Below are 27,741 nucleotides of genomic sequence, written 5' to 3' on the forward strand. Positions count from 1 at the left end.
AATACAAGCAAACCTATTCCTACAACTATTCCTATTTGTGCTAGCCATATTTCTAATCCTCCTAATGCCCCCTTAACTAGCATTCTATCATTATTAGTTTTGCCATAGCTATGTTATGGGAATAAAAGTACTGCAATATACTCCTATGTTGACACACACTCCACTTTCTTTGGCTAATATCTGATCCAACATTATCCAGTTGTGCATAGCTACCCAGGTTGCAGCCACCTGTTCTCTTAGTGCTCCAAGCACATAACAGACTGCCTTCATATTGGAAGATTCACCAATATTCCAGATTCCTGGTGGTTGATAAGATTTTGTCAGTCAATAATTTCTGTGTTACCTGAGTCTTCTTTGTCAGCCTCACTTGTGAAAAAACAGTTGAATGGCTCATTTCCTGGTGATTTGGTGGTATGTCATGGACTGGGATCTCTGCCGTTTTCTGTCCATTCCCTGATTGTTATCAGGCAGATGTTGCTCGGACAATGTCCCCCCTTCCTCACTGGATTCCTTGCCTGAAAGTCTACCCTCAACAGGGGAACAGGAGCATACATGCCAAAAACACTATACCCACCACTGCCAGGATCATTTCTGTCCCCAGGCAGTATACTGTAGGTTGTTGACTCTTTTCCTGTAGGTCCATCTGAAAGTCCTTTTCCTGCTTATAGATTGTTTTGTGAATTAATGACAATTATTCCATATAATTTCTCATTTATCCTTGGAGCTGATCCAAAGGTGGGCCTCTGGTGGACCTCTCAGCTTTTATCTTTAATGCAAAAAGTGATTACTCTGGTTTTATTGTAACCTTATTTGCATCGAAGCAATGCGTAAGGCATCAAACCAGTTTAAATCTGTTGAGGCATATATTTTAGCAATTCTCCCTTTTAACGTCATTTGCCCTTATCATCTGAAAACCCCTACAAACCACTACCAAAGTTTCTTATTTTTATCATATCAATGTAATCAATAACTAAGTGTTTTTATGATCCTTCTGGGACCTAATGGTTTAGACAACACTATCACTTTCCTGATATTATGACTATACACATGACATCTGTTAGACTATCATCAATAACTTCCTGTAACTATGAAAATCCTTCAATAAAAATATTCCTCTTTCCTACTCCCCCCTTGCGCATAGATCCCAACTATGCGCAAAGGAAAGCACTGTATGAATCAAGTACTGTATCTGTTGGGAAAGTATCTGGTTAGTATCATATAAATGCCACTAACCATTAAAGTTACAGTTATGGTATTCAGCAGACTTTTTTTTCCCCAAAGGGACATTCAACTAAAACATTAATCAAATAATGACAGTGAAAAATTATAAAAATCTGTAACCCAAGGTAACAAATGTAACAAATCATACAATTGAACATTCTACCAGGGTTCGCCCCCCTTTGTTACTGTGATTAACAGAATAGAGTTGGTGGACCTCCATTCCTTCCATGAAGACCAACATCTTTCCACCAGCTTTTCTATTTCTGAAATAATAAAACATTTTAATCTTCTGACAATGACTTCTGATAATCCTAATTCCATCTATTCTCTTTTTGCATAGAGATTAAACAAATTTCCCTATAAGCATTGTTATTTTACTTATTGTCAATTTGGGATACTACTTTAAGACTGGTTATTATGTAAGCTATATTAATTAGATGTTTTAGGACATACAGTAATCTCATCATTTCTTCAACATACCTTACTCCAATTTTCTCTGCATGTCATAGACTTTTATAATGTTTTATTCTTCAAAAACTAAGCTTACCTCTATTCCTAATTATTCTAACCCTATACTACTTTATCTAGGCTATCTAAACTATTAGTAAATCCTAGTTCTATTTTCTTATTCTATCAATCCTATTTCTCTGCTTTCTTTATTTTATCTATTGCTTTCTTTATCAAATGTCATAGTATAGTACATAAGATCTTTTGGCTTCACATTAGTTACATGTAAAGCAGATATTACATCATTTCAATATTTCTACTAACTTTATTTTTCCCATTAAAGCTAAATCATTCTATTCCTTAGACTTGTTGAGTGTGAGTGACCACTAGGGAACTCCCATGATCTAGAGGTAATATTTTAATATGTAACAGTCCCTAGGACATAGTCAAGTTAGTCTTACCTACTTACACCACCACCTATCCTGAAAAATTAATGGAGTGTCATTTGACATTAAAAATAGCAGTGTTATCACTTTGTCACTTAATTTGATCAAAACATTTGCATTTACAATTAATTAAATAGTAGTCACTTCTATTCAAAATAACAATAAAAATATAATAAAGGTAAGAATAAGAGTAATCATACTTTAAATTTGCTTAACAAAGTATTTACCTACTTACCCTGAGATGTCTTAACTACCTTCTCTGTACCTAGTCAGGGCATCGCTGGGTATCAGGTGGGCTCACCCATAAGATAGTCCCTCATCATGGTTTCCTCATCAACTCCCTTTGATAGTATTGGTATATCCCTTCTCCTGTAGAATTTTCTAGGCCTCCTTAAAACTATGCTATTTCACAAGGGAAGAGGAAGGCATGCTCGTTGGGCTCATCCTTCAGTGCCTGGGTGTCTCCTCCCTCTCCCTGTCCTGTTTCTTTTGTCCACTTCTTTGACAGTCAAAACAAACTGATGATTGTCTTGATTCAGATGTCCATTCTCACATGATGTCTCCTCTGTAATTGCCTCTCACTCTGCCTTAGTTATTCCCATCTTGTCTTAGTCTCCACCCCCTCTGACGTGGAGATTGTGGCTGCCATGGGCTTGACTGTGCCCACTATAATAGGTATCCATAGGCCAGTAGACTGACAGGTTTGGGAACACCTGTGATGGTTGCTCCTACTGCCATAGTGTTGAGGATGGTGCTGCTACTGGTTTCCCCAGACCTGAAGCCTTAGGTCACCATAGGTGCCTGTATTGTCTTTTTGATGCTGCAAGCGCTTCCATTGCACTTCCAAGTTCCCTCTTTGCTCTCCAGCTTGCCACTGTTGCCTTAACAAAGGCCTCAGAGTCCTTATCTCTTTTCAGTTTGTCGCTCAGCACTGTTGTGCTGAACTTGCTCAGAACTCAGTCAGGACAGGGAGTACTTGGATTAACCCCTGCACATCAGCATGTCCTCACACGGCTGGTAATGAGCCTTTCCCCCCTTAGATATAAGAGGCAGCATTACATTTACTGTTTAGCTGGAGGGAATGAGGAAATCATGCTGCAGTCAGCTTGTAGTATTTACTAGATTACTCTCTATCTATCATCTACTTTATCTTGCCCTTTTGTAATTTACCATTAACTGTACATTTTATCCCTTATATCTTCCTATAACATCTGCATCTATTATTATTCCTACAGTCATGGTCACTCACTCCCAAGTCATCTCCTTACTTCTGCCTCTTATCTCCTATTGTATTAATCTATCAAGATGTCAAGATGTTTTTGAGCATTTTAAATACCTCTTTCTCCTACTATTTCCACTATGACTGACCTATTCTTCTTATAGCTCTACTATTGTCAATTTTCATGTAATCCCTGATCTTTGTAACAGTGCTAAATCCATTAATTCTTGTATAGGCCATAAATCTGTATATTTCCTCATTCTCTCAACCACTTTTCTGCAACACTTTTTCATTGTACTGTTTACCAACTGATCCCTTTTGGTCTCTTTAACTATCAGAATGGGGAATTGCACTTTACACTAAGTCATTTTACTTTAGCCTGGGGTTTCTGTAACACTACTTATTACCTTATAGGTGACTATCAAATTTCCATACTTACTTGGTTGACCATGGCATTCCCTTTACCATTAGTCAGCTTACCCAGTTTCTCTAAACATTACTAGAGTAATTATCTTATATAATTCTATAACTTTGAAGCTCTTACTGTCCATATGCTGCATTCCACAGTGAATGGTCTAATATATTATGCCATTCCTCACCACCAAAACATACTTCCAGTTAATTGTCTCCATGTATTTTAATATCCTTTAGCACTGTAACTTTATCAAAAGGGTAATATTAAAATGTACTAAATGCATTTTATGAAATTAACTGTATCATACCTTATCATACCTCCTCTCAACATTCAACATTCATTCTTGAATTTCCCCTTTGGGATAAATAAAGCATCCATCTATCTATCCCAACCTCTAGCTATAGTTAAATAAGTATCCTTAAACCTTTCCTTCAGTAGAAATATACTATACTACATATACAGTCTCTAAGTATAAATCTAAGTATAAGTGTAGGCTAGATATACTTAAAACCCTTATGTATACCAAGTATAAATCAGTTTCCCATTTCTATGATTTTTACACAAAAAGTTTAAGCTATGCATATTCTTAGTTAGAAATAAATAGACCCACAGTACATTTCACAAACTAATTTTGCTAAGGGAGTCACTACTCAGTTCCCTCTGTACTTAGCTCCCATAAAACCCCCAACAGCAAATTAACTAACACCCCATATCCCTATTAATTAACTTAATTATAACAGTATTATCTAAATTATAATATAGCTATGCAAATAACAAATGATACTCTAGGGCCAAGCAGCTTAGCACCACTTTCCATCAAATAACCCCCCAGTGCTAACAACAATTGCTGCCTTATACCATATGATTCTTCAAACCATTTGACAGGTAGAAACTAAATATCCCCAGAGATCTTCTGAAACCATCAATATCCCCATCATCTAGATTATTAAATATAAAGTAGTAATCCAAAACGTTTTAAGTCAGTCAGAGTCAGTCTTTTCAGTGTCGCCCGTTATTTCAAATATTAACCATTTTTGATTATTATCATATGTCAGTTGATCTTGGCTTATGCAACCAGTGATGTGGACAAAACAAAACCCCTTTTCCAACTCTTAACAAAACAGGACTATGTGGGAAGGCTATAACCATAGCCTATAGCCATAAACCTTTTCCACATAGCAGGACAGCTCTAAAACCAAATGACCTTGCCCAAACCACCTCTTCAGAGCTAAACAGTCACCTGTACCTTTAACTGTAAATGTACATGGAAACAATACCTGATCTTATTGTATATTAACACCCATAACACCACAAGGTGTTCACTCATAACACACATACTCATGACACACATACCACAATACACCAAACATATAACTGCAGTGTGAGTTATTGATAAACCTTATCGAGTTCCTATATATGTCTAGAACATTATCCAAAGGATGCTTAAATTCAATTATTTTCCCAATAACACTGTGGTCCTCCATGAACTATAATCCATCACAAAATCTTTCTAAAGCATACCTAAGCTTCAACAATGTTACCATGAACCAAATTAACTTCAATACTGCTATCCAGTGTAGTAATGCCAGTTGCTGACCCAGCTTTAGCCTAATAATGCCAACAGCTATCTGAGCCTAATAATACTATGCAAACCTAGCCTAGTCATGCTAATAGCTAAGCTATTTAATTTAGACCTATTATTAATACTACTATCATAATTATCATATCCTTAACAATGCTAATTTAACAGTTGAACCTACCACCTACTGATAAGCTAATATATTGTATATCATTAGTAGGCTACCACTAATATAACCTATCAATTGCCAACATACTACTACTTTATACATAATATATCTTAGTCAACACTGGACACAACAACACTTATCCAACACCTGGAACCGCCATCAGCGTTCATCCCAAATCCTGGATCTTAAAACTCTATATTTAACCATGATGGGCCTACTTATGCATCTGTCAGTAGGCCTACTCATCCACAGCATAGCACAGATGTGATTTTTCCCACTAACTCTCTCTAACTTGTAATAATACTCTTATTATAAACAAGGCTAACTTTAAATGACCTTTTAAGCATAACAGAAACCTAAAGAGACTATTAACCAACCAATACACTATACATTATAGGACTACTACCATAGTGAATTATTTATACACGTAAGCTATATGACTAAAGTATGTAAACACTAATATCATTGCCTTTTATAGAGTATCATGAAAATCTTTTAACATAGAACTGTAGAGTATTTTAAAGAAAATCAAAAACTAGCAGAACTGTTTCTGTATCTCTCATTATTGCCAATTCAAATTTTAAAAGGTCAAAGCGACTATGACAGCCCCAGTGTCAAGCAATGAAGCTATTCCTCTTTTGCCTTGCCCATCTATTATGGCAATATTATATTCTCAGCAAGTAGCACTCCACTTCTGCGGACAACTGCCCACTGTAATTCAGAACCATTCTGTTCTGGCGTTACCAACCTTTCAAAACCATTTTCCCACTACCACATTCTCATTATCAACCATTTCTAATATTTTGATCATGGAAGACCAAGACATTCAACCCAACACTTTGCAGTATTAAACATTCCCAAAATCTTTTCAAAGTGAAATATTTTCCAATATTTCCCAGTTCAACATGCCTTAACCATCTCAGACCTACATCCTTTGTCCCCAGCAGACCTTTGCTCTGTTTACACAAGCCCCCACCTTTTCCTATTTCAACCAGCAGCTCCTCTGCCTGGTATCACACACACACACACACAGCCTCTTCTCCTTAATCACACGTTATGCAAATATATGACGTCTTTTACCAATGCTCTGCCATGGACTTCTAATTCTACCAGCCACATATACTAAAAATCAAGTAACACTTCTTTGTATTCTCTTTTAGCTTTACATCCACAACTTTTACACAACATTATTAAACATTATTCCGGGCACCAGGTGCCTTACTTGGCCATCCACTCGCTCTTGGAGTGTTTCAACTTCAACTTATTCAGACCTGATATCAGCTGTACTCAACTTGTTAGTATTATTTCCTCCACATGCAGGAAATGAGGTCTTCACATGCAGACCTTTCAGTTTTTCACATGCAAAACTGTTACTTTTATCTCTCTCATTCCTTCTCATGCAGGAATTGAGTTAGTTCTCCACATGCAGAACTTTAAGTTTTCCCCATGCAAAACTTCTTTGATATGGCTATAGTATTCCTTCACATGCAGGAATTTGCCTAGTTCTCCACATGCAGAACTCTTGATTTCTTTTGATTTTCCACATGCAAAATCATTTCCATTAGTATACACACAAATGCTTACCATAATCTGCAGTATTAATCCCTTGGTCTTTGTTTTAGCAAGATTCTTTGACTGGAGGACGTTTTAGACAAGTATTCATAACTCAGTGTACAGCCTGATCAGAGGAGTCTAGCTGCTATTAAGCAAAAGTTGCTCACCTTAGTTTAAGTTGCGCATCAGCCTCTCCCCTGACCAAACCCTGGACTCTGAGATGATGCCTAAATATTGTCCTTTCCAACTCCTGGCTGGCTCGCCAATTATGTGGTGTCAAATCCACATTAAATAATACAACATCAAAAGAAGTCCGCACACTGTGGATGTATACTGCAGATGATGGCTTTAATGCACTCCGGAGCATTAGTTAGTGAAGCAAGCTAAGCTAAGCAAAGTAAGAAAGTGAGCAGTGAGCAAAGTGAGCTCAGTAAGCTCAGTAAGCTCAGTAAGCTAGCATCCTCTGGCTGTTGTCCAGCCTTTATACCCCTTCAAGTCATCCCAGACAAGACCCTCTTTGTTTACAGATAACTGACCAAGTAATGGTACTTCACCTTTGCCCTCTCATCCTGTTATTCCTACATTCTTTAGGTTTTGATCACATTTCCTGGCGCCAAACCTTATTGATGACCCTGTCAGCCATCTGCTCTTTCCCTTAAACCAGTCTTCCTTTCCCCCACACTGAACATACTACAGAGTTCAGTTTCACAAAACAGTGATATTACACAGAATGAAGATACTACATAAAAGATATATAAACTAAAGGATATATGTCAATAAAAGTCACGACAAAGGTAGAATATTTTCCATGACTTCTAAAAGTACGATGTATTGCGACATCAGATGCAAGTCAAATTTGTAGTTTCTTATGTCTCATTCCATCGAACTACAGATCCGCTACCCGATCTGGCAAACTTACATAGTGCGGTTATAGTTGATAGAGGGCCGTGAAGCGAATGCAAGATTGCCGTTCACCCTGTTACGAGTTGATGAACCACTGAAATGATTTTGGAAACATTATTTTAAGGTATAAAAAACTCTTTGGTGTTGTTTTAATAAAATTGCATAATGAAGATGCATAATTTTTTAAAAAGTAAAGGGAAATGCTAACTCCAGAAGCATAGACCTACCCCTTCAACAAAGAATTGATTTAGCTGCAACCGAAACAAATTCTTTCCATTTTTGTGTTGCTGGGCTTATAACACGAATGTTGGTGAGCTGCAATATGAATGAATGAATGAATGAATGAATGAAGCTTTATTTAGCAGACTCAAGTCCATAAATACACACATAAAACAAGAGAGATAAAATACACGGAATATTAAAAAATCAGTTTACATATATACTGTACATTTCAGACAGTGCACCCTCAGACTGGAATAGTAGCGGGAGCAGCTCAAAATGGGATTTGAGAGTGCCACAGTGATACCATTTACAGATCCCTACAGACGTTGCATAAACATTAAGTTTCTTTATTCCACTGCTTGGTTGAATTTCCCATTGTCCTACGTAATTTAGAACAACCATTAACCATATGTTATTTGCACACCTGCTGTATGAAGTAGATCCATTTTTTTTATCTGTATCACACGTAAGGGATAATGGACGACACAGTGGTCTGTTCACTGAAATTAATGCATGGTCGAGGTTGTAAAACGGCCCCGACGCGAAGCGGAGTTCCATAAAGGTTCCCTAATAGTTGCACAAAACTACACCTTTAGGGAACATTCTGGGAACGTTCCTTAATGGATAAAAAATGTATCCTTAATCCTCAAAAAGATTAATTAAGTTTGAATTTTTGTATAATCAGTGGATTAGATCTGTCATGTCATGATGTGTGTGTGTGTGTGTGCAAGAGAGAGGGAGAGAGAGAGAAGGACTATTTTATAAACTTTTACAAAGCGGTGTAGGGGGTAAAGTTTACCATTTAGTTAAGGAAATGTACTTTGAAAACAGAAATGCTGTGAAAATTGGCGACAAAATTACAGAATACTTCACTCAAAAAAGAGGGGTGAGGCAGGGCTGTAGCCTCAGTCCAACACTGTTCAATATTTACATCAATGAGTTAGCGGTCCAGTTGGAACAGTCTACAGCTCCTGGCCTTACCCTAAAAGAAAAAGAAATTAAATTCCTCCTCTATGCAGACGACATGGTGCTGATATCTCCCACTGCACAGGGACTACAGCAGCACCTGGACCTGCTAGAGAAATACTGTCAGCACTGGGCCCTGACAGTAAATCTAAAAAAGACAAACATTATGATATTCCAAAAGAAGCCCAGATGTCAGGAACACAGATACCCTTTCAATCTAGGCAGCACCGCCCTAGATCACACGATGCAGTACACTTACCTCGGCTTGATCATAACTGCATCGGGGAGCTTTAGCATGGCAGTGAATGCTCTAAAAGAAAAGGCTCGCAGAGTGCTATATGCAATAAAAAGAAACTTCTGGAACATACTGTAAACATACCAATTAAAGTTTGGTGCAAAATATTCTATTGTGTTATCCAGCCTATTGTGCTATATGGAAGTGAGGTATGGGGTCCACTCAGTGTGCACAGCTACACTAGATGGGACAAGCATCCTGTAGAATCCCTACATGCAGAATTCTGTCGATTAATTTTAAAAATCCAAAAGAAAACACCAACCAATGCATGTAGGGCAGAATTAGGCAGATTCCCATTGGCCATCAACATACAAAAGAGAGCACTTAAATTCTTAAAGCATCTCCAAACAAGTCCCAGAGACACACTGCATTTCATCGCAGCAAAAACTCAAGATCTGAACCCCGACAAGAGTCCTCTGAGTCAGCTTGTACTGAGACTAAGTAATCCCCCGCTAACAAATACTAATACATTCTCTCAGCCAAGCTCTACTTTAAGACTAGATCTCAACCAGATTATCCAGAAATCTAAAGAAAAATATTTGGAACATTGGCATAATGAAACAAAAAAACAAAACAAACTAGAATGTTATCGGTCTATAAAATCTAAATATAAATTAGAAGAATATCTCTCTACTGTCAGAGATATAAAGCAGAGACAGATCCTGACCAAATACAGACTCAGTGACCACAGCCTAGCCATAGAAAAAGGCAGATTAAGAAAGTCATGGTTGCCAAGAGAGCAAAGAGTCTGTGGTCACTGTACGACAGGTGAGGTTGAGACGGAGGTGCACTTTCTTCTTCAATGTAAGAAATATGAACCTATTAGAGATACCTACTTCGATAAATGTACCAACCTAATCCCGGAGTTCCGAAACCTGGGAGAACAGGAAGTACTGCCTATTTTACTTGGACAGCAAGGACAGACAGCAGCTCTTGCTGCTAAATATGTCACTGAATGCCATAGAGCGAGGGACAGTGATTAGACACTATACATATGAAATACCTACCATTTTCAGCACAAAACACACACACACACACACACACGCACACGTTTATATGTATAAATGTCTTATCTATCGTATGTTCTGTATTGTATTATTGTATTGTTTGATGATAATAATAATAATAATAATAATAAGCTTTATTTGTATAGCACCTTTCATACACAGAATGCAGCTGAAAGTGCTTTACATTTGAAGCATGTAACACAATAATAGTCAGTCAGTCATTATCAATCACTTTTCTTCATTGCTGATCCATTTTTGGCCGTATCACACTTGTATATTAATTCGCCAAACTCGTTGTGAAGTTTAAATGAACTGTCACGTTGCATCCGAGCTGTAAAATGCAGACGTTCAGAACATTGCAACATTGTAGCATATGACGGAGGTGGCTTTTAGCTAGATGGATGACAGCAGGCTAAGTAAAATAGCGATGTTTCAAAGCTAAAGTTCATCAGAATGTTTAGGCGGGTCAATATATGAAAAAAAAACACCTAACCTCAAAAAAATTTATACAAAAGGTTTTTCAACTGATTATGATACCTTTAGATGTACTTAATAACATTTTAAAAATCTAGTAAAATCTGACCCCAGTAAAGGGGTCATTTTCAAGATGGCCACCAGAAGCTAATTTGGGATATCTGAAGTATTAATCAGCCTAGGAAAGTTTGTGTTTAATCAGATTTAGAGGTAACTGATTCATATACGTCAGACTAAAGTATCAGTTCATCATTTTCAAAGACTTGATATTTTCAAGATGGCATCCAAGATGGCCACCAGAAGCTAATTTTGGCTATATCTGACGCATTTTTCAGCCTAGGAAAGTGTTTTTCGTGTTTAATCAGATTTAGCGGTCACTGAATCATATATGTCACACTAAAGTATCAGATCATCATTTTCAAAGACTTGTCATTTTCAAGATGGCGTCCAAGATGGCCACCAGATGCTAATTTTGGCTTTATCTGAAGCATTATTCAGCCTAGGAAAGTGTTTTTCACGTTTTATCAGATTAAGAGGTCACTGATGACTCTTCATCTCCATCTTTTTTAGTGTTCTTATAGTAGGACCTGAGGATGCATGATGTTTTCTCTCTCAGTGTCACCATGTCTTCAAAACCTTTCCCTTCTGTGAAACATATGTCATTCCCGTACCGCTCTCTCAGTTTAGCTTTCAGATACTGATTACCGAATGGAATGGAATCAACCTCAATCAAATGCTCTTTCATGTTAGATCCAAGTACAGAGACAGTCAACTGTTCTTAATTGTGTGCATTTTCTGCAAGACACTCCGCTGTTTCGTAGAAGATATGGATTACCTTGCACTGCTGCCTGTGGAACGTGTCAAAATGAACAATGTGACAATCCACACAAGTTCCTTTCAGAGGAGTCAGAGGATGATGAATAATGATATAATAATTATTTCTGATCTACTTATGCATATAGTTTAAGATTCAGTTTCAAAGATTCAATGATAGATGCCAACAATTATTGATCTACACAAATATACAATGCATGCCTATACAGTATGGGTCATGGTTCATTAAAGTCATAAAACATCCACTTACTCGCAAACTCTACTCTACATATTGTAAAAGCATATACCCTGTACATGAAATATAACAATCAACAAAATAACATTTCCATCTTCCTCCACACCAAGCATAATACATACTCTATTCTGTATAGGCAAATATAGTGTAAAGCCGATACATTTTGGCATATACAGTCCAGGGAAAACAGATGAAACACCCTAAAATATATATTTTCTGAAAGCATATAATCTGTAGATAAGATATAGCACCATTTAAAACATGTCCCATCTTCCTCCATGCCATGAACAATGCATTGCCCTCTATTCTGTATAGGCAAATCTAGTGTAAAGGGGATACATTTTAGACTATATTGTCCAGGCAAAACAGATTAAACACCCAAAACCATATATTTTCTAAAAGCATGTAACCTCTAGATGAGATATAACACCAGTTAAGACATGTCTTATCTTCCTCCATGCATGCACAATACAATGCCCTCTATAATGTGTAGGCGAATCTAGTGTAAAGGGGATATATGTTGGCATGTTAAGTCCAGGGAAAACAAATTAAACACCCTAAAATATATATTTTCTGAAAGCATATAATCTGTAGATAAGATATAACACCATTTAAAACATGTCCCATCTTCCTCCACGAATGCACAATACATTGCCCTCTATTCTGTATAGGCGAATCTAGTGTAAAGTGGATACATGTTGGCCTCTTTTGTCCAGGGAAAACAGATTAAACATCCTAAACTATATATTTTCTGAAAGCATTTAACCTGCAGATGAGATATAACACCAGTTAAGACATGTCCCATCTTCCTCCATGCCATTAACAATACATTGCCCTCTATTATGTATTGGTGAATCTAGTGTAAAGCAGATACATTTTGGCATGTACAGTCCAGGGAAAACAAATCAAACACCCTAAACTACATATTTTCTGAAAGCATATAACCTGCAGATGAGATATAACACCAGTTAAGACATGTCCCATCTTCCTCCATGCCATGAAAAATGCATTGCCCTCTATTCTGTATATGCGAATCTAGTGTAAAGGGGATACATTTTAGCCTATATTGTCCAGGCAAAACAGATTAAACACCCCAAACCATATATTTTCTAAAAGCATATAACCTCTAGATGAGATATAACACCAGTTAAGACATGTCTTATCTTACTCCATGCCATGGAGATGGTTAATAATCCTGTATTGCATTTGCTCTGTATTAAAACGCATTGATTTTAATTTATGGCTGAAAAAGGTAGAGCATTGAAACATTTTCAATTTTAACATTTAAAATCTTATTCTTGTTTAATTTGACCATCATTTGATATCAATTTCACCCCTGTAGGCTGAATAGTAATTGAGATATAGCCATTCTAACCTGTTGACAGCCATTTTGGCGGCCATTTTGAAAATGACCCCTTTCCCAAGGTCAGATTTTACTAGATTTTTAGTATGTTATTTAGCATGTCCAACAGGATCCATAAAAAAACCTTTTGTATAAATTTTTTTGACGTTGAACCCTATATTGACCCGCCTACTTGGGATACGCCCGCTTGACAACGGGAGAGATAGAACTAACGACTGGCCTTTGGCCGTAGCAACCATCCATTTAGAACTAGTAACGGCAGTTTGTCCTGTGAGTTGAGAAATTAGTTGATATGTGTCGTAAGAAATTAGTTCTACAAACAAGACAGTTTTAGCGATTAAAACATTTAAATTGTAACAGGAAATGAACATAACGCAAATGGCAACAGTGGAATAAGCGGGATAATGGACTCCACGGTGGTCTGTTCACCGCTTCGCCTCGGGGCCGTTTTACAACCTCGACCGTGCATTAACTTCTGTGAACAGACCACCGTGTCGTCCATTATCCCTTACGTAGTTGCTCAGATTGGTATGGTCAAGATTTGTCTTTTTAAGTAAATGTTTATAACAACAGCGGTTTTAAAAGCAGATGGAAATATACCTGTTTCTAATGAGGTATTTATTACCTTGAGAATAAAGGGAGCTAAGTTATCATATACTTTTTTGAGGAATCTAGTAGGGATTGGATCCAAAACACATGTTGAGGAGCCGGTTTGAGTTATAATTTTACCAAGCTCAGATTGAGTAATAGTGCTAAAGAACCTTAATTTTGGGGGGCTGTTTTTGGGTGTACTATCAAACATATTACTTGTGTTACCAATAGCCTCCCTTATAGAAATTACTTTGTTTTTGTCTGCAAATTCTTCGCATCTTAGAGAGGATGCCTGACTGAGTGTATCAAAAGGTGTTTGATGCAATAGCCTATCAATGGTAGAGAACAACACCCTAGAGTTTCCACTGTTTTCAGCAATTAATTATGTCTTCTGAAGGCTTAAACAGAGCCCAGCCAAAAACTCCAATAAAATTTGTATCAACTTTGAGGGACAGCTATGACCATGCAGGATTATCCAGACCAAACGTGACGATTTTGCTACATACTATTCCTATTTATGTACCAGCATGCAAAATTTGAGCCTCCTACATGGTTTAGTTCTTGCTGTGGGCTTGTGAACTTTGACAAAAAAAAAAGAGCCGAACAAAATCGACACCCCCCTCCCCTGTAAAACTGGCTGTATCTTGGGAAGTATTGATCTTACATAAGAGTAATTTTACAGTGTGTCTCCTGGGTAACATAGGTACACCTGGTACACCCTAGAGTTTCCACTGTTTTCAGCAATTACCTTAGAGAAGTGGTTCCTTCTCTCATTCCGAATTTGCTATTTTTTCTTTTAGAATGGCACGGTGAACCTGTAACTTAGTTTTTCTCCATGTTCTCTCAGCTTTTCTACATGATCTTTTTAGATCATGGATATTTTTCGTTCAGCCAAGGTGTCAGTTTGCTACAGGGCCTTTTTTAGTCTTTTAAGGGTGCCACTCTGTCAAGCAGAGTGCCTAATTCACGATTGAGAGCCTCTACCATTTGATCAATGGGATGATGTAAAATATCTAAATTTATGGAGTCTATAAGAGCTATGAACTGCTGTTCTGCTCTAATGTCAAATTGATTTGATTGCAATTTAGGGATGAATTTTTGGAGTATGTAGTACTATATTAAAAGATACACAATAATGATCAGACGTATTTATATCATTTACTGATAAGTCTGTGACTTCTATCCCTCTAGAAATGACTAGATCGAGGGTGTTGCCAAGGTTGTGGGTGGGTCCTGTAACATGCTGCTTTAGCTCTAAACTGTCCAACACATTAAGGAACTTACTGGCTTTAGCATCAGTTGTCTTATTGACATGAATATTAAAGTCGCCATTTACAATTATCCGATCATAGCTAGTGATGATGAGCGACATAATGATGTCCTGATGTCCTGCTTTGGCAATGCAAAGAAATATTTGTCATGCCAATAAAGCTACCTTGAATTGAATTGAATTGAATTGAGAGAGAGACGTTGTGCGGGTTGCCCTGACAACGCTAAACTTTTCACCCAAGTTTTAACCAAAGATAGGCTAGCATTAGTTCATTGTCTGGTTCGACCATAGATTCAATAGGCTAAACAGCCTGGAGCTGTGCTGATTTGCAAAGCGTCTTTCATGTTGAGGTTGCAACACTTCGTAATTTAGCTTTAGTTAGTCTCGGTGTTACATGGCAACTGGCACCCATGTTAACTGGCTGCGTTGGTGACGTTTCATGAGTGATGACGTTTCTTCGACAGATTTGGTCGCTTGCAGATTTGTCAATTTTTGATGGAAACTGGAGACGAACAAATACAAATATGCATGACATATTTAAATGTCTGTAGTACGCTACATGCACTGGACCATGAATATGGCACCAACAAAAATAAATACCTAAATAATAACTCCACGTGGGTATCGAACCTGTCTCCTAAATGAAATTGCTTACATGATAACCATTCATCTACGTACTTGCGCCACAAACCAGCTAACAAATCACAGTGAAATTTACTTGAATTACACAATTAAAAAAAGTCAGCTGATGTCATTATGATTGTAGCAAATTAACACGGCTGATCATGGTAGGCCTATATGGTGTTATCTTGCTACAGCAGTTGCCCAAGCCAGTATGTCTACAAAGTAGCCTGTCATGGTTAAGTTTTCAAACATTTCACTGACTACTGGGCCTGTACCACGAAGCGGGGTTACTGGCTTATCTGGGTAACTTCTAGAGTACCGATCGAGATCCCGTGTGGCGTAACTTCCCGATTAACCCGTACTATGAAAGGTGGATAGGTTTTAACCGAGGTATGCTGCCATGGCAATTTACGCTGCATCTTAAACCTGAAAAGGGAGCTTAACCTACCTATATGTAACCCAGGGTTACTTTGTTAAATCGGGGTTGACAAAACCTGGTTATCTTAAGTGGTGTTAATCGGTACTACGACGCTGATTATGAAGTTAATTTGTTGAACCCGGGATAACCTAATTGGAGTTTGTGCGCGTTCACATAAAAGGAGCGGGTTGCAGCGCAAGTCACCACTTTCAATGATGACGCGATCACCTTATTTTACGGATGAAGAATGCACAATTATTATGACAAGTTACGAGAAATTAAAACCCACTCTACGACAAAAAATAAAAAACGTCGGCAGTGAACAAAGCAAGGCAAGGCTGTTGGCAACATATTGCAGATCGGGTAGCCTAAATGCCTAAAAGTAAAGTTTTATTTCCACATGTTCTTCAAATATGTGTTACGGAGGATTAATAGCTTGCGGAATGTCTGAAATCAGTTGAAATAATTAAATTGCCTATTTTGAGTTCAGAAAAAGGCCTACAGATGCAACACAATTCGGAAGTGGGCCTATAGATTAATAAGGATAATTGAATGTTTAAGTAGCTCCCATTGACCGATTTAGTGTATGCCTAATCCTGTGAACATTAGATGCAACACCATTGCCAAACGCACATGGCAGCAGGTGAAAATGAAACACAAAAACATTATTCATTATACAGTTCTAGCTTGCATTAATATTTCTTAATTATGAAAACATGTTGTATGCTTATTATATATTATATAATATATAGCCTTCACTTGGCCTCTGTTTTACAGCTAACAAGAAAAAGGTGTCTTTGAACACTACTGTAGGAGGAAAGGCACCAGAGTGTTTTACAGTAGCAGAGGAGTTGGCCATCGCAAATAATAGTGGAAGGCCGATTGGAGGGGGTTGAGGGAGGCATTCGGTCGGATTCTGGTGCTGTGGAAATGTGCAGCCTTTATGTGCAGGGTAGGCCTAATGTGACATTCAAGTTTATGTTAAAATGGTGATTTTAATTTATTAGGCCTATGTCCGAAAAGCTATTCTTGTTCAGATGTTCAGCATACTGTAGGCCTATGTCCGATTCATTTTCGGACATACAGTATTCTTGCTCAGATGTTCAGCATCACCGATGGAATACATGAATTGTCCACGTAAGGGCTTTGCTACGGCAGGTGACATTTAGAGACTGCCTAAATCAGCTGACAAAGATAACGAATTCCCTCGGCTAACAATGATATCTTCATAGAAAATATCGTCCGGGATTCTGGCGGTCTCTAAAAACCCTCGCCCTGCGAAGAGAGTCCCTCACGATTTGTGCTCCAGTGTCGTATGAATCATCCAGGTAGGCCTACGCAGACAAGTTGTATGTGGAGGGGTGGTAGCCTACTTATAAAGGGTGTGGTTAAACGGAAACCTCGGGTTAACCAAGAACATAACCTGTGGGGTAGGCCTATTCTACGAATCTCGATTAGTGGATTAGCGAGGTATGTTGCGCTCAAAGCCAGGGTATGCTGTGACACGAAAGTGGATCTGTTTCAGTGTCGCTATATCACCATGGTATCTTATGCTGTCAACCAAACCTGGTCGGGAGGAGGTTATGTGCTCAAATTAAGTTATAGCTCAAATCGTGTAATCTTCCCTCCACTGACCAATCAATTGTCTTAAAAAAGAAGTTATCTCAAGTCTAGGATTCTGTCATATATCTTACAGGTGAAGCTCCGCCTCTACTAACATTTTGGATCTCGAATGCGCTTTAATAGTGCTGTGCGTGCAAATATCCCACTATGGACGTGCATACCATACAACAACTGATGACAATTGATTTATTTAATGTTATAGGTTAGACACAAAAAATGACCGCAGTGTAGATTAAGCTATCCCTCATGAATGCGGAAGTAATTGTTTTTAAATAGAGGCGGTCTTGTGCGTCTGCATGTTTCACGATTATTAACGTCATCCCAACACCGAGAACGCAAGACAGATCTGAGCTGAAAGCCTAGTTTGACAAATATATCACATAACTGCTATCGTAGTATCACTTAACGTATACCCCTGAGTCAAGGCTTTGTCAAGCCTCGATATGTCTACATAGCCTAGATATGTCTAACGTGCTTCGTAGTATACCCCACTGCTCGGACCAGGTTTGAGATGCAGCGTAAATTGCCATGCCAGCATACCTCGGTTAAAACCTATCCACCTTTCATAGTAGCCTACGGGCTAATTGAGAAGTTACGCCACATGTGATCAAGTTACTCTCGAAGTTACCCAGATAAGCCAGTAACCCCGCTTCGTAGTACAGGCCCCTGCTCCGAGCAGGTTATGTTCTTGGTTAACCCAAGGTTTCCGTTAACCACACCCTTTATAAGTACCACCCCTCCACTAACAATTTCTCCCGAGACAATGTCGGCGTACCTGGATGATCCATACGAGATTGGGCGCAAATCGTGGGGGCTCTCTTAGGGAGGGCGAGGGTTTTAGAGACCGCCAGAAAATATATATAGCCTACCCGGACGATATTCTCTATGAAGATATAGATTGTCAGCCGAAGGGAATTCGTTATCTTTGTCAGATGATCTAGGCAGACGTCTCTAATGTCACCCGTCATAGCAATGCCCTGACGTGGACATTCATGTATTCGATCGGTATTCGATCGGTATGTATTTCTTCAGCAACTGGAATCCATGCATTTCCACGGAATTATTTTTGGAATCTGATCCCTTATCATACCTGTTCATTCTTACTCATCGCTCAACTTATCGTGACTAAATTCAAGATGGCTGCAAACTTCGTGAAGATACTGTCTGTATAAATCGTCTTGTAAGTAAACTACCAGTGCTTTTTCAAAGTTCTCAATGTCTCGTTTTAAATGTCAGGGCCCTCGGAAGTCTACCAATGAAGTGTGGAGATACATTGAGCCTCGTAAATGGTGTAAAACAGTGATTTATTTGCATGGCTAGCCCGATGCGAAGCACCACCATTGAAAAGCTGTTGGTAGCATCGGCTAACTAGCCAGATTTTAGAGTGCAGGGGACAAGCCGAGATGGGCTATGAGACATACGTTCACACTCGGTATCATGTTTCAACACACTTTAGGTCAATATCACACCGGAATTTTCCTTTAAGCTCCCTTCGTAGTACAGGCCCGTGGTCAGGCTCTCTGTGGCCACATAGTCTATCTGTAGCCTAAATTGAGGAAGCATTGCTGGTCTAAAAATAAATAAATAATAATAAAAAAATGCTGGGCGAGGATTGAACCCCATGTCGACTAGCGTTAAATATCAATGTGTAGGCGTTAACCTGTTGCGCCACAGGAAAAGCACTAGTTTGCAAATAGAGTACCGAAGTGTGACGTTCCGTTTCCATGACTGCAGAATCACTGGATCTAAACAAACTTTCGAAGTAGCATTGAATGTAGACATGTGGCATCCTTTCTTGTAAATCGTTTTAAATGTAGACTATAGCCATTTAACGTGTTTTACTTGCTAGGCAGCAGCTAGCCACATAACATGGATTCCCTGGCAGGTGTAATAGAAAGAAACAAAATTCCAGTGGATATTTCACGTCTTCTCAAAGACTGGCGGCTGTTGAGTGACGTTTTTTGCTAAGAAAATTAAGCCAAAATACATCCATGAATTTAAAGGGGTGGTTCAGGATTTTGGACATAGGACCTCATTTCCAAGTAAGCAAGTGTGATATTTATCAGTGGAGACCGTTTTCAACACGTTTCATCCAGTCCTTCTAATTGCAGAGTTTGCAGGTGCTAGGCTAGCGTCAACGGTATGTGTTAGCCTGCCACTAAAAACAGTCTTACCCACTCCAAAGTACTTATTTAGTCTACTTTATGTCTTCGTAGATAGTAGACTAGATTATTAGGCCATAGAATAAACCACTTCACAGCTGCTAACGATCATCCTCCACAATCATGAGGATCTAATGGTAAACGGTCGTTCGTCGCCTTTTTGCTTCTTATTGTAAAACCATATTTTTGTAACTATGTGTAGCCTATGCAACCCGACTGACTGTCTCTGCAGTCCCTTGCCTACCATTCCGCCTACCACTCTAGTTGTAAACGAACTGTGACGTAACATTAGAATGGAGGTGCAAAACCTTAATTGTTTCATTACTCATATCAGAGTCATCCATTCCACATATGGATCACTTTTTATGCAGTTCAACAAGGAACTGTAATACTAGTCTAATACTAATCTCCATACTGCTACAATACTCTCTGCACCAGAAATGCCCTCAACAGTGCATGGGAGAGATGGTTTACAATTATTAAGAGCGCTCACCTCTTTCTAAAATTCAGTGACATGTTACACATCCTTTTGTTGACCATAGAATTTTTGGATATGAAGTGAACAGCATACCTTAATCTGGCTTTGGCAAGTTGTTTATGCTCAAACTCTGGGTCTTGCTTAGGTTTTCCAGCCATGACCCAAAGTTTATAGGCTTAACGAGCCTCAGTATGATACATAGCTATGCTCATTCCAGCCAGGTCTAATGTTATAATTATTGTTATGCTTACAGTGTTTGTAAAAAGTTTTACCTCCGTCATACAGGGCAGCCACTATACCGTGCATAAGGAAAGTACTCACAGCGCTTAACTTTTTCCACATTTTGTTATGTTTCAGACTCATCTTAAAAAAAAAAATCTCATCAATCTACACACAATACTCCAACACTCCACAAAAACAGATGTTTTGGGCTGTATTTTGGGCACCTGCGCATGGCGTAAAGTTCGTTTTTCACCTGCGCAAAGTTGAATTCGGTATTTTGCACGTTTATTTTTTAAACATCGCGCCCAGGGGTGTGGCAATTAACAACCTAGGAAGGGGCCTGGCGCGTTGTCTAAAAATCGCTATCATACACCACCTAAACCTGGTCAGAAGTCAATGGCGAGTTGTTCATATGCTATTTTAAGAGCGCATGTCAACAGTCATATTGGCAGGGGCACGCACCATCCTTCTATCATTCATGAACGCACACCAGCGCAAGTCCATGCAAAGCATTACAAATTGCACGATTACAATGGGAAACATAATTAGAATAAAGATATTATGAAATACTGTACATCTCATGATGAGTAGTTATTCACCATCATTTGCAAATTGGTAATGACGGTTAAAAGTGATTAGGGGAGAGGCGAGAGACACGCATTGAGCACAGCTGAAGACGCACTGTAATGAGATATAAGCAACTCCTCTGCAGGATAAATGTTGTTTTATTCAGTCATTTGAGAAACATTAAGGTAAGTGGTAAGCTTTTTCCAGCCTATGTTTTCGATGGTAACCCATTGTCAGTCAATAGTGAAAGTAACTGCATATAACTGTCTTGTCGTTGACTGACTCCTTGGTGAAGTTAGTTTCACTTTGCCAATGAGTTCAAATAATAGGTTTTAGTAAAGCATGGTTTAAGAATGACTATTCCATACGGTCTCGCAAGCAGCCTCCTTCAAATGTGCTGTTGAATGCCAAAATACCGATGCATTTATTTGACATATCGCTTTTATGCAAGTTAAAGGAATGACAGATGTCATTCTCATTGGTTTGAAATGATATTACGCCCCAAACACACCCATATGACTGATTAAAAAACCTAGGAACACCTTGTTGCGCCATGCGCTCCACTTTTGATAACGAAACCCCTCCCAATGTGAACTGGACATCCTACTAAATTTGAATAGACTTTTGACGAGTGACGATGCACTTTAGAATGTCATGATAGGGCCCTTGGAGTGTTTTGTAAATTTATAAAAAATAAAAGACTGAAATGAAGTATTTAGACCCTTTGTTATGACGCTTGCAATTGAGCTCTGGTGCATCCTACTTCTATCAATGGTCCTTGAGATGCTTCTACAACTTGATTGGAGTCCATCTGTGCCTAAATTAATTCACTGGACATTATTAGGAAAGGTACTCATCTCTTTATATAAGGTCTCACAGTTGATGGTGTATGTACAACTAAAGTATGTACAACTAAAAATTCCACTTTGGAAAAGGCAGTTAGGTAGTTGTGACGACTCCTGAGCCTACTCAAACAGCTGTAGTCCCAGTAAGGTCCTCATCACCCACTTACTGAATGAATGATTTCCTTGTCACCCTAACAAGCAGCACCTGGATTCTGGGACTCCCTATTGGTTGTAGTCATCACATGTTTTTGTACTTTAATTCCTTCTTTGAGCAGCATTTGTAATGCTACACAGTGCTAAGACCAGTCCTTTGTTCTGTTATCTAACCAGTTTGGACTGTAGTTTTATTTTCATTCTTGTATACTCTTGGCTTTAATACTGCTGCAAATTTGCTGGTCGACTGGTGTGACCTCAGAATATCCTACATCATGGATGATTTGTTACAATAGTGTTGGATATGAAAATCCTTTATATCAACTAGTAGTTCAAGCCTGTTATACAGGGGAGACACTGATTCATAAAATCTGACCAAATTCATCCTATAAGGGGTCTGGGGAACACTATGTGGGCAGGTGACTCTCCAAGCCCATGGACTTTTGAATAATATTTAAACGAAGGTTAATCGGAATGATACAACCAGTTATCTAAAATTATGTTACGTTCATCCAAAACATGTGTTCGTTTCATTTTCGTTCTTTGAACCATTTCTAATCCCTTGTTCAGATACAATAAATATATGGCAGCAATAGGCCCATGCAATAAATCATGAAGGCAGAAAAATATGATTCATATGCAGACCATTTATCTCACATTAACATTAGTTCCTCTTGATCTGCAAAATACATATACTATGGGAAAGAGGTACGCACATTTTCCTAATATCTTTCATACGTAACAAAGTGCTTGGCTTGATTTTAGTGCGTAAACACTGTTTCTGTATCTGTGGCCCCTGGTCTCTGTTGTGTTATTTTTGTGTTGTGTTATGTGAATTCTGTTTTGAGCTATCATGCATTGTCAGATTATTCACTTGGCTGAACCAGTAAACTATCCAACCCAGCAAACAGAAGTCTATTAATCTCATTAATCTAAAAAGGTTCCTGTGAGGAACAGTCCCTCTAGTTGCAAGTCGCACCAGAATAGAGTGTGCTTAATCATAAATAATGTAATGTAATGTCACTCTTCCAAAGAGACGAGAGTCAGTATGTTAATGCAGAGGTGGGCTGGTGTGTGCTACTGTTAATCCACATGTTTTGGTATTCATGTAGTGAAGCACCTCTGGGTTTTGTGCATCAGATTTCCAGCAGTGAAGAAGACATTTCTGATGGAGCTGAAGGAGCTGAGAAAGAAGGAGCAGAGTCCTTATGTGATCCAGAACACTGTTAGCCTTATCATGGGTGTCAAATTCTTCAGGATTAAAATGTATCCTGTGGAGGAATTTGAGGCCTCTTTCCACTTCATGCAGGTACATGAAGCAACATCATCTGTTGGTCATTCCAGACCATTGTTGTGATCATTGTTGATTACAATCCAAGTATTCATATCTGCATTGCAGGAGTGTGCCCAGTATTTCCTGGAGGTGAAGGACAAAGATATAAAACATGCCTTGGCTGGGCTGTTTGTTGAGATTTTAGTTCCTGTTGCTGGTGTAAGTGGGAATACAGTTACAATTAGATATAATTATCTGTCATTATTATTTATAGGTCTTTGCCATTCTGTTTGATGATTTCATTTGTAGCCTAATTTATGAAATAATAGCTTTTGATTGTGTGTTTAAACCATATAGGCTGTGAAAAATGAGGTGAATGTTCCTTGCCTAAGGAACTTTGTGGAGAGCTTGTATGACACAACCTTGGACCTGTCTACCAGGAAGAAGCACTCTCTGGTTTGTCAACTAGCTATATTGATGATGACCTATTAGCCGTTTCTTCATCTATATCTGCCACGCAACTCTTCTCTCTTCATACTAAGATAACAAATAAATATTCAAAAACAACATTTCCCCCTCAGCTCTATGGAGTTGTTAGAGAATACTAGTCAATGCAGTAAATGATGTAACAACATAAAATGAGGACTAATTTACTTTGTCTGTGTAGAGTGTATTGTATTGTATCACACTCCTCTTCCTTCTGGTGTTTAGGCCTTATATCCCTTGGTGACCTGTCTGCTGTGTGTGAGCCAAAAGCAACTCTTCCTGAACAGGTGGCATGTCTTCCTCAGCAGCTGCCTCTCCAATCTCAAGGTGCATAGCAATCGGCTTTTTTATTTGTCACTCAAGTACAACCCCAAATCAGAAAAAGTTGGGACGTTGTGTATAATGCAAATAAAAACAATGTAATAATCTGGGAATCTCGTTAACTCATATGGTAACACTTTACTTGACTGGTGAGTTCATAACACATTCATAGCAGCTGTCATAAATTGCACATAAAGCATTCATGACTGTTTCATGAGACATGACTTAACATTCATACCAAACCTTTCATGAATGTGGAAGACAGAACGACGACAACTTGTCAATTACATTTAGCAGACATTTCTTGACCAAAGTGACTTACATATGTCAGCTACAAGGGATCACATTGTCCCCGGAGCAACTTGGGGCTAAGTGCCTTGCTCAAGGGCACAACGGTGGAAGCCGGGAATTGAACCAACAACTTTCAGGCTACTGCACGCTAGCCCAGCTCCTTTACCACTACACTACCAGCGCCCTATAGAAGTCCAACAATCGCAAAGCAGCATTGCCGTTTTTGTTCCAAACCTCTTACCTGATCACATCACATCTGAGTCAATGGGCTACTCAGTGCCAAAAAGACAGAACATGGTCAAGCAAATATTTTTTGTTTCATAAAAATTTATTTGTTTTATGATGTAACCTTTGCAGATTATTTCTCATCTTTTGCTACTGGGAATGTCCAACCGTTCCAGGTTACACAAATACAGGTCAGCTGAATGTAGGCTAGTTTACCTCCCAGTGTTAAATTCAGTGATTATGAATACTTTACAACTTGTATAGTAAAGTGACATTTCATGTAGACTTCATAAGATATTCATGAAAGTTCGGACAGAATGGGTAGGCTCGAGGGTTAACTAATGTGACGAGCAGGGCAATACGCTTGCGGTTGCAGAGCTCGGGGTCAGTGCTGGGGAATACAGCTTGCGGTTGCAGAGCTCGGGGTCAGTGCAGGGGAATACAGCTTGCAGTTGCAGAGCTCAGGGTCAGTGCTGGGGAATACAGCTTGCAGTTGCAGAGCTCGGGTCAAGTAGGGGAGTACAACTTGTCGTTGCAGAGCTCGAGGTCAGTGCAGTTGGAATAGAGGACTGGTGCAGTTGCAGATGGCACGTGATTCAAAGATTTATGAGTGATCCATGAGTCGCATTCCAAATTTACAATCTACAGTTCTGCTTGTTTGGCAAGATCCCTAGCCAGGGTCACGAAGTGCTTTGCGGGGATCGTGAGCAGGATCCATGTGACACCCCAAAGAATACAACCAAATTGAAGAGACCCTGGCTAGGACCATGTAGCTATAGATAAGGTGATGTGAAAGGTACCTAAGGACCCTGGCAGAGTATTTGAGTGAGTGCTCTGGTAGACCATTATTTGCCGCAATAACCTAAAATGAGTAACGGTCTGTGCCAATTCCAATATGTGTTGGTAGATATTTGAGTTGCACAAACCAATGGGGTTACAGAAAAGTGCATTGCAGATAAGAATCAAATATGCTATAATTTAGACATTACTTAGCATGTACACATGGTCTGAATATATTTGAAAGTGATAAAATGGGAATGACAGAGAGAGAATGATAGAGAATGACAGCCAGCATCTAGGCTAGAGTAGGATGGGCATTGACATGATCAGTACAAGTGAAGAGCATGAAGAGCCATCTCGAAGCTGAAACTGATTAATGGATGTTGAGAGCGACCATGCTTGGCAGAGTTTATGGCTCAGCCAAATGCTCTGTGGGGACTGCGCAGGAGTGCACAGGTAGGAGTCAAGCAGGATCTGTAAATGCAGCCCCAAGGATGCGGCAACTAAGGCACCTTAAAAAGGAAGAGAAACTGAAGATTCAGTAATGTCCATGGATTGACCTGGGAAAAAACATTGTTAGGCTGAAAAAAAACCATTGTTAGAATGATGCGGTGATCCCATAAGTGGTGGCACGGCTCCAGGGAAAGAGGGGAAGGGGGAACCAAGGACACGGTCCTTGAGGGAAAATGGACACGAACACGGTTCGGGCCGTGAGGAGATAATGGGGAAAGGGAAGATGTAGCGACGCGTTCACTACGCCAGGGAAGAAGGTGGCTCAGCACAGGGTCAATACAGCACCTATGCTGGAGGAGAGTGGTCAAGAGACAGATGACAAGGATATATAAACACATGAAGATCTGTGCTGCGGCACTTGTGCTCCACTGGTCAGCCTATAAAGCAAATGCACAATAGAGACATAGTAGGCTAGTAGTAGGCTGTTGCTTACGACATTCTTTGATGATACAGGCCTTACGCCCCGGGATGATGCATATTGTGTTTATCGTGTTGCAGTCTTGTAATAGTGACCCTGCAAGATCCCTAGTCATTGCAAATCATAGTCTGTGACTTAAAACTCTACTACTTGTCTTTAGATGTGAGAGGGTCTGAGACTGTAGTCTTCAAAAATGCTTTTCCAAATCTTTGCAAATCTTTCCAAAGTCTGTCAGTGTAAGAAGGGCTTGAGGTGAAAGTGCTGTGGAGAAATTGCAGGATTGTTTGGCTATTCCACCTAACCACACCCAGTTTACCTGCTGGGAAACCCTGTAGCTCGAGCAGGGCTCCAGACCAGGATAAATTGTTTGCTCACCCTCAGTTCACTCTTTGTTCATCTCAACCCAGCACTCCAGTGTGTCCTGCTCTGTGTTTTTTTGAGTTGCGTAGTCATCACTTTAATGACCCTCACTATGACTTTTGTGATGTTTATTAGTTTGTAGAGTAGCTCTGCCATCATGTGTAAAGTTAAGGTCTTTGTTTGTTGGTTTGGGCGTGTTGGAGTCCCATGTGAGAGATGATTAGGTGATGTTGGTTGACTTGGGATGTCAAGTATTGTTTAGTTGTACCTTATATAGCCATATGATTTCAGTTTATTGTTCAAATGTCAATTGGTTTGTTTTGTGAGTTGGGATCTGTACTGATTTACCCCATTTCATTACTCCATTTTCTGTTTGTTTCCTCTTTGATGCAGCACATACAAGTAAAGAACAAAAGAACAGATGAATTGAAACTCAAATAAAGTTCACTTGTGTTGCAACGAAACCTGCCATCTCCGTGTCATCCTCCCATACCATTGAGCCTTCTGACTGAGGCTCTGCCTGCTGGCCACACACTCACTCTACCCGACCCACATCGCCCCCTACAGTTCCTTCCAGTTGGGTTGTGGAGGTTAGCATACTAGACTAGAATACTGTTAAGAATACTGTTGGGTTGTGGAGGTTAGCACACTATAACGCTACAGCTACTTGTCAGGACTTGTCGTGCAAGGCAAGTATAACTGCATAATTATAGGCTGTTCATCTTATTGACTCCAAGACAGAACCCACCCCCACCTTCACCACCACCACAAA

General features: G+C 39.1%; 1 protein-coding gene and 1 long non-coding RNA gene across 2 annotated transcripts in view; one reads left to right on the forward strand and one right to left on the reverse strand.

Moving 5' to 3' along the window:
* LOC125308553 (protein furry homolog) overlaps positions 1-27,741 on the forward strand; it is a 260,928-nt gene that overhangs the window by 23,090 nt on the left and 210,097 nt on the right. Inside the window, exons 8-12 of the mRNA XM_048265116.1 lie at positions 2,727-2,789; positions 23,415-23,611; positions 23,702-23,794; positions 23,933-24,031; positions 24,287-24,388. Of these exons, the coding sequence (XP_048121073.1) occupies positions 2,727-2,789; positions 23,415-23,611; positions 23,702-23,794; positions 23,933-24,031; positions 24,287-24,388 (554 nt within the window). The remainder of the gene's footprint in view (positions 1-2,726; positions 2,790-23,414; positions 23,612-23,701; positions 23,795-23,932; positions 24,032-24,286; positions 24,389-27,741) is intronic.
* On the reverse strand, positions 968-4,453 carry LOC125307842. The gene is made up of 2 exons (XR_007195802.1): positions 2,350-4,453; positions 968-2,150 (listed from the first exon to the last, which is right to left on the reverse strand). It is a non-coding gene; the product is annotated as an uncharacterized LOC125307842 (long non-coding RNA).

Source organism: Alosa alosa, chromosome 15 (assembly GCF_017589495.1).
Source record: "Alosa alosa isolate M-15738 ecotype Scorff River chromosome 15, AALO_Geno_1.1, whole genome shotgun sequence".
Classification (NCBI taxonomy): Eukaryota; Metazoa; Chordata; class Actinopteri; order Clupeiformes; family Clupeidae; genus Alosa; species Alosa alosa.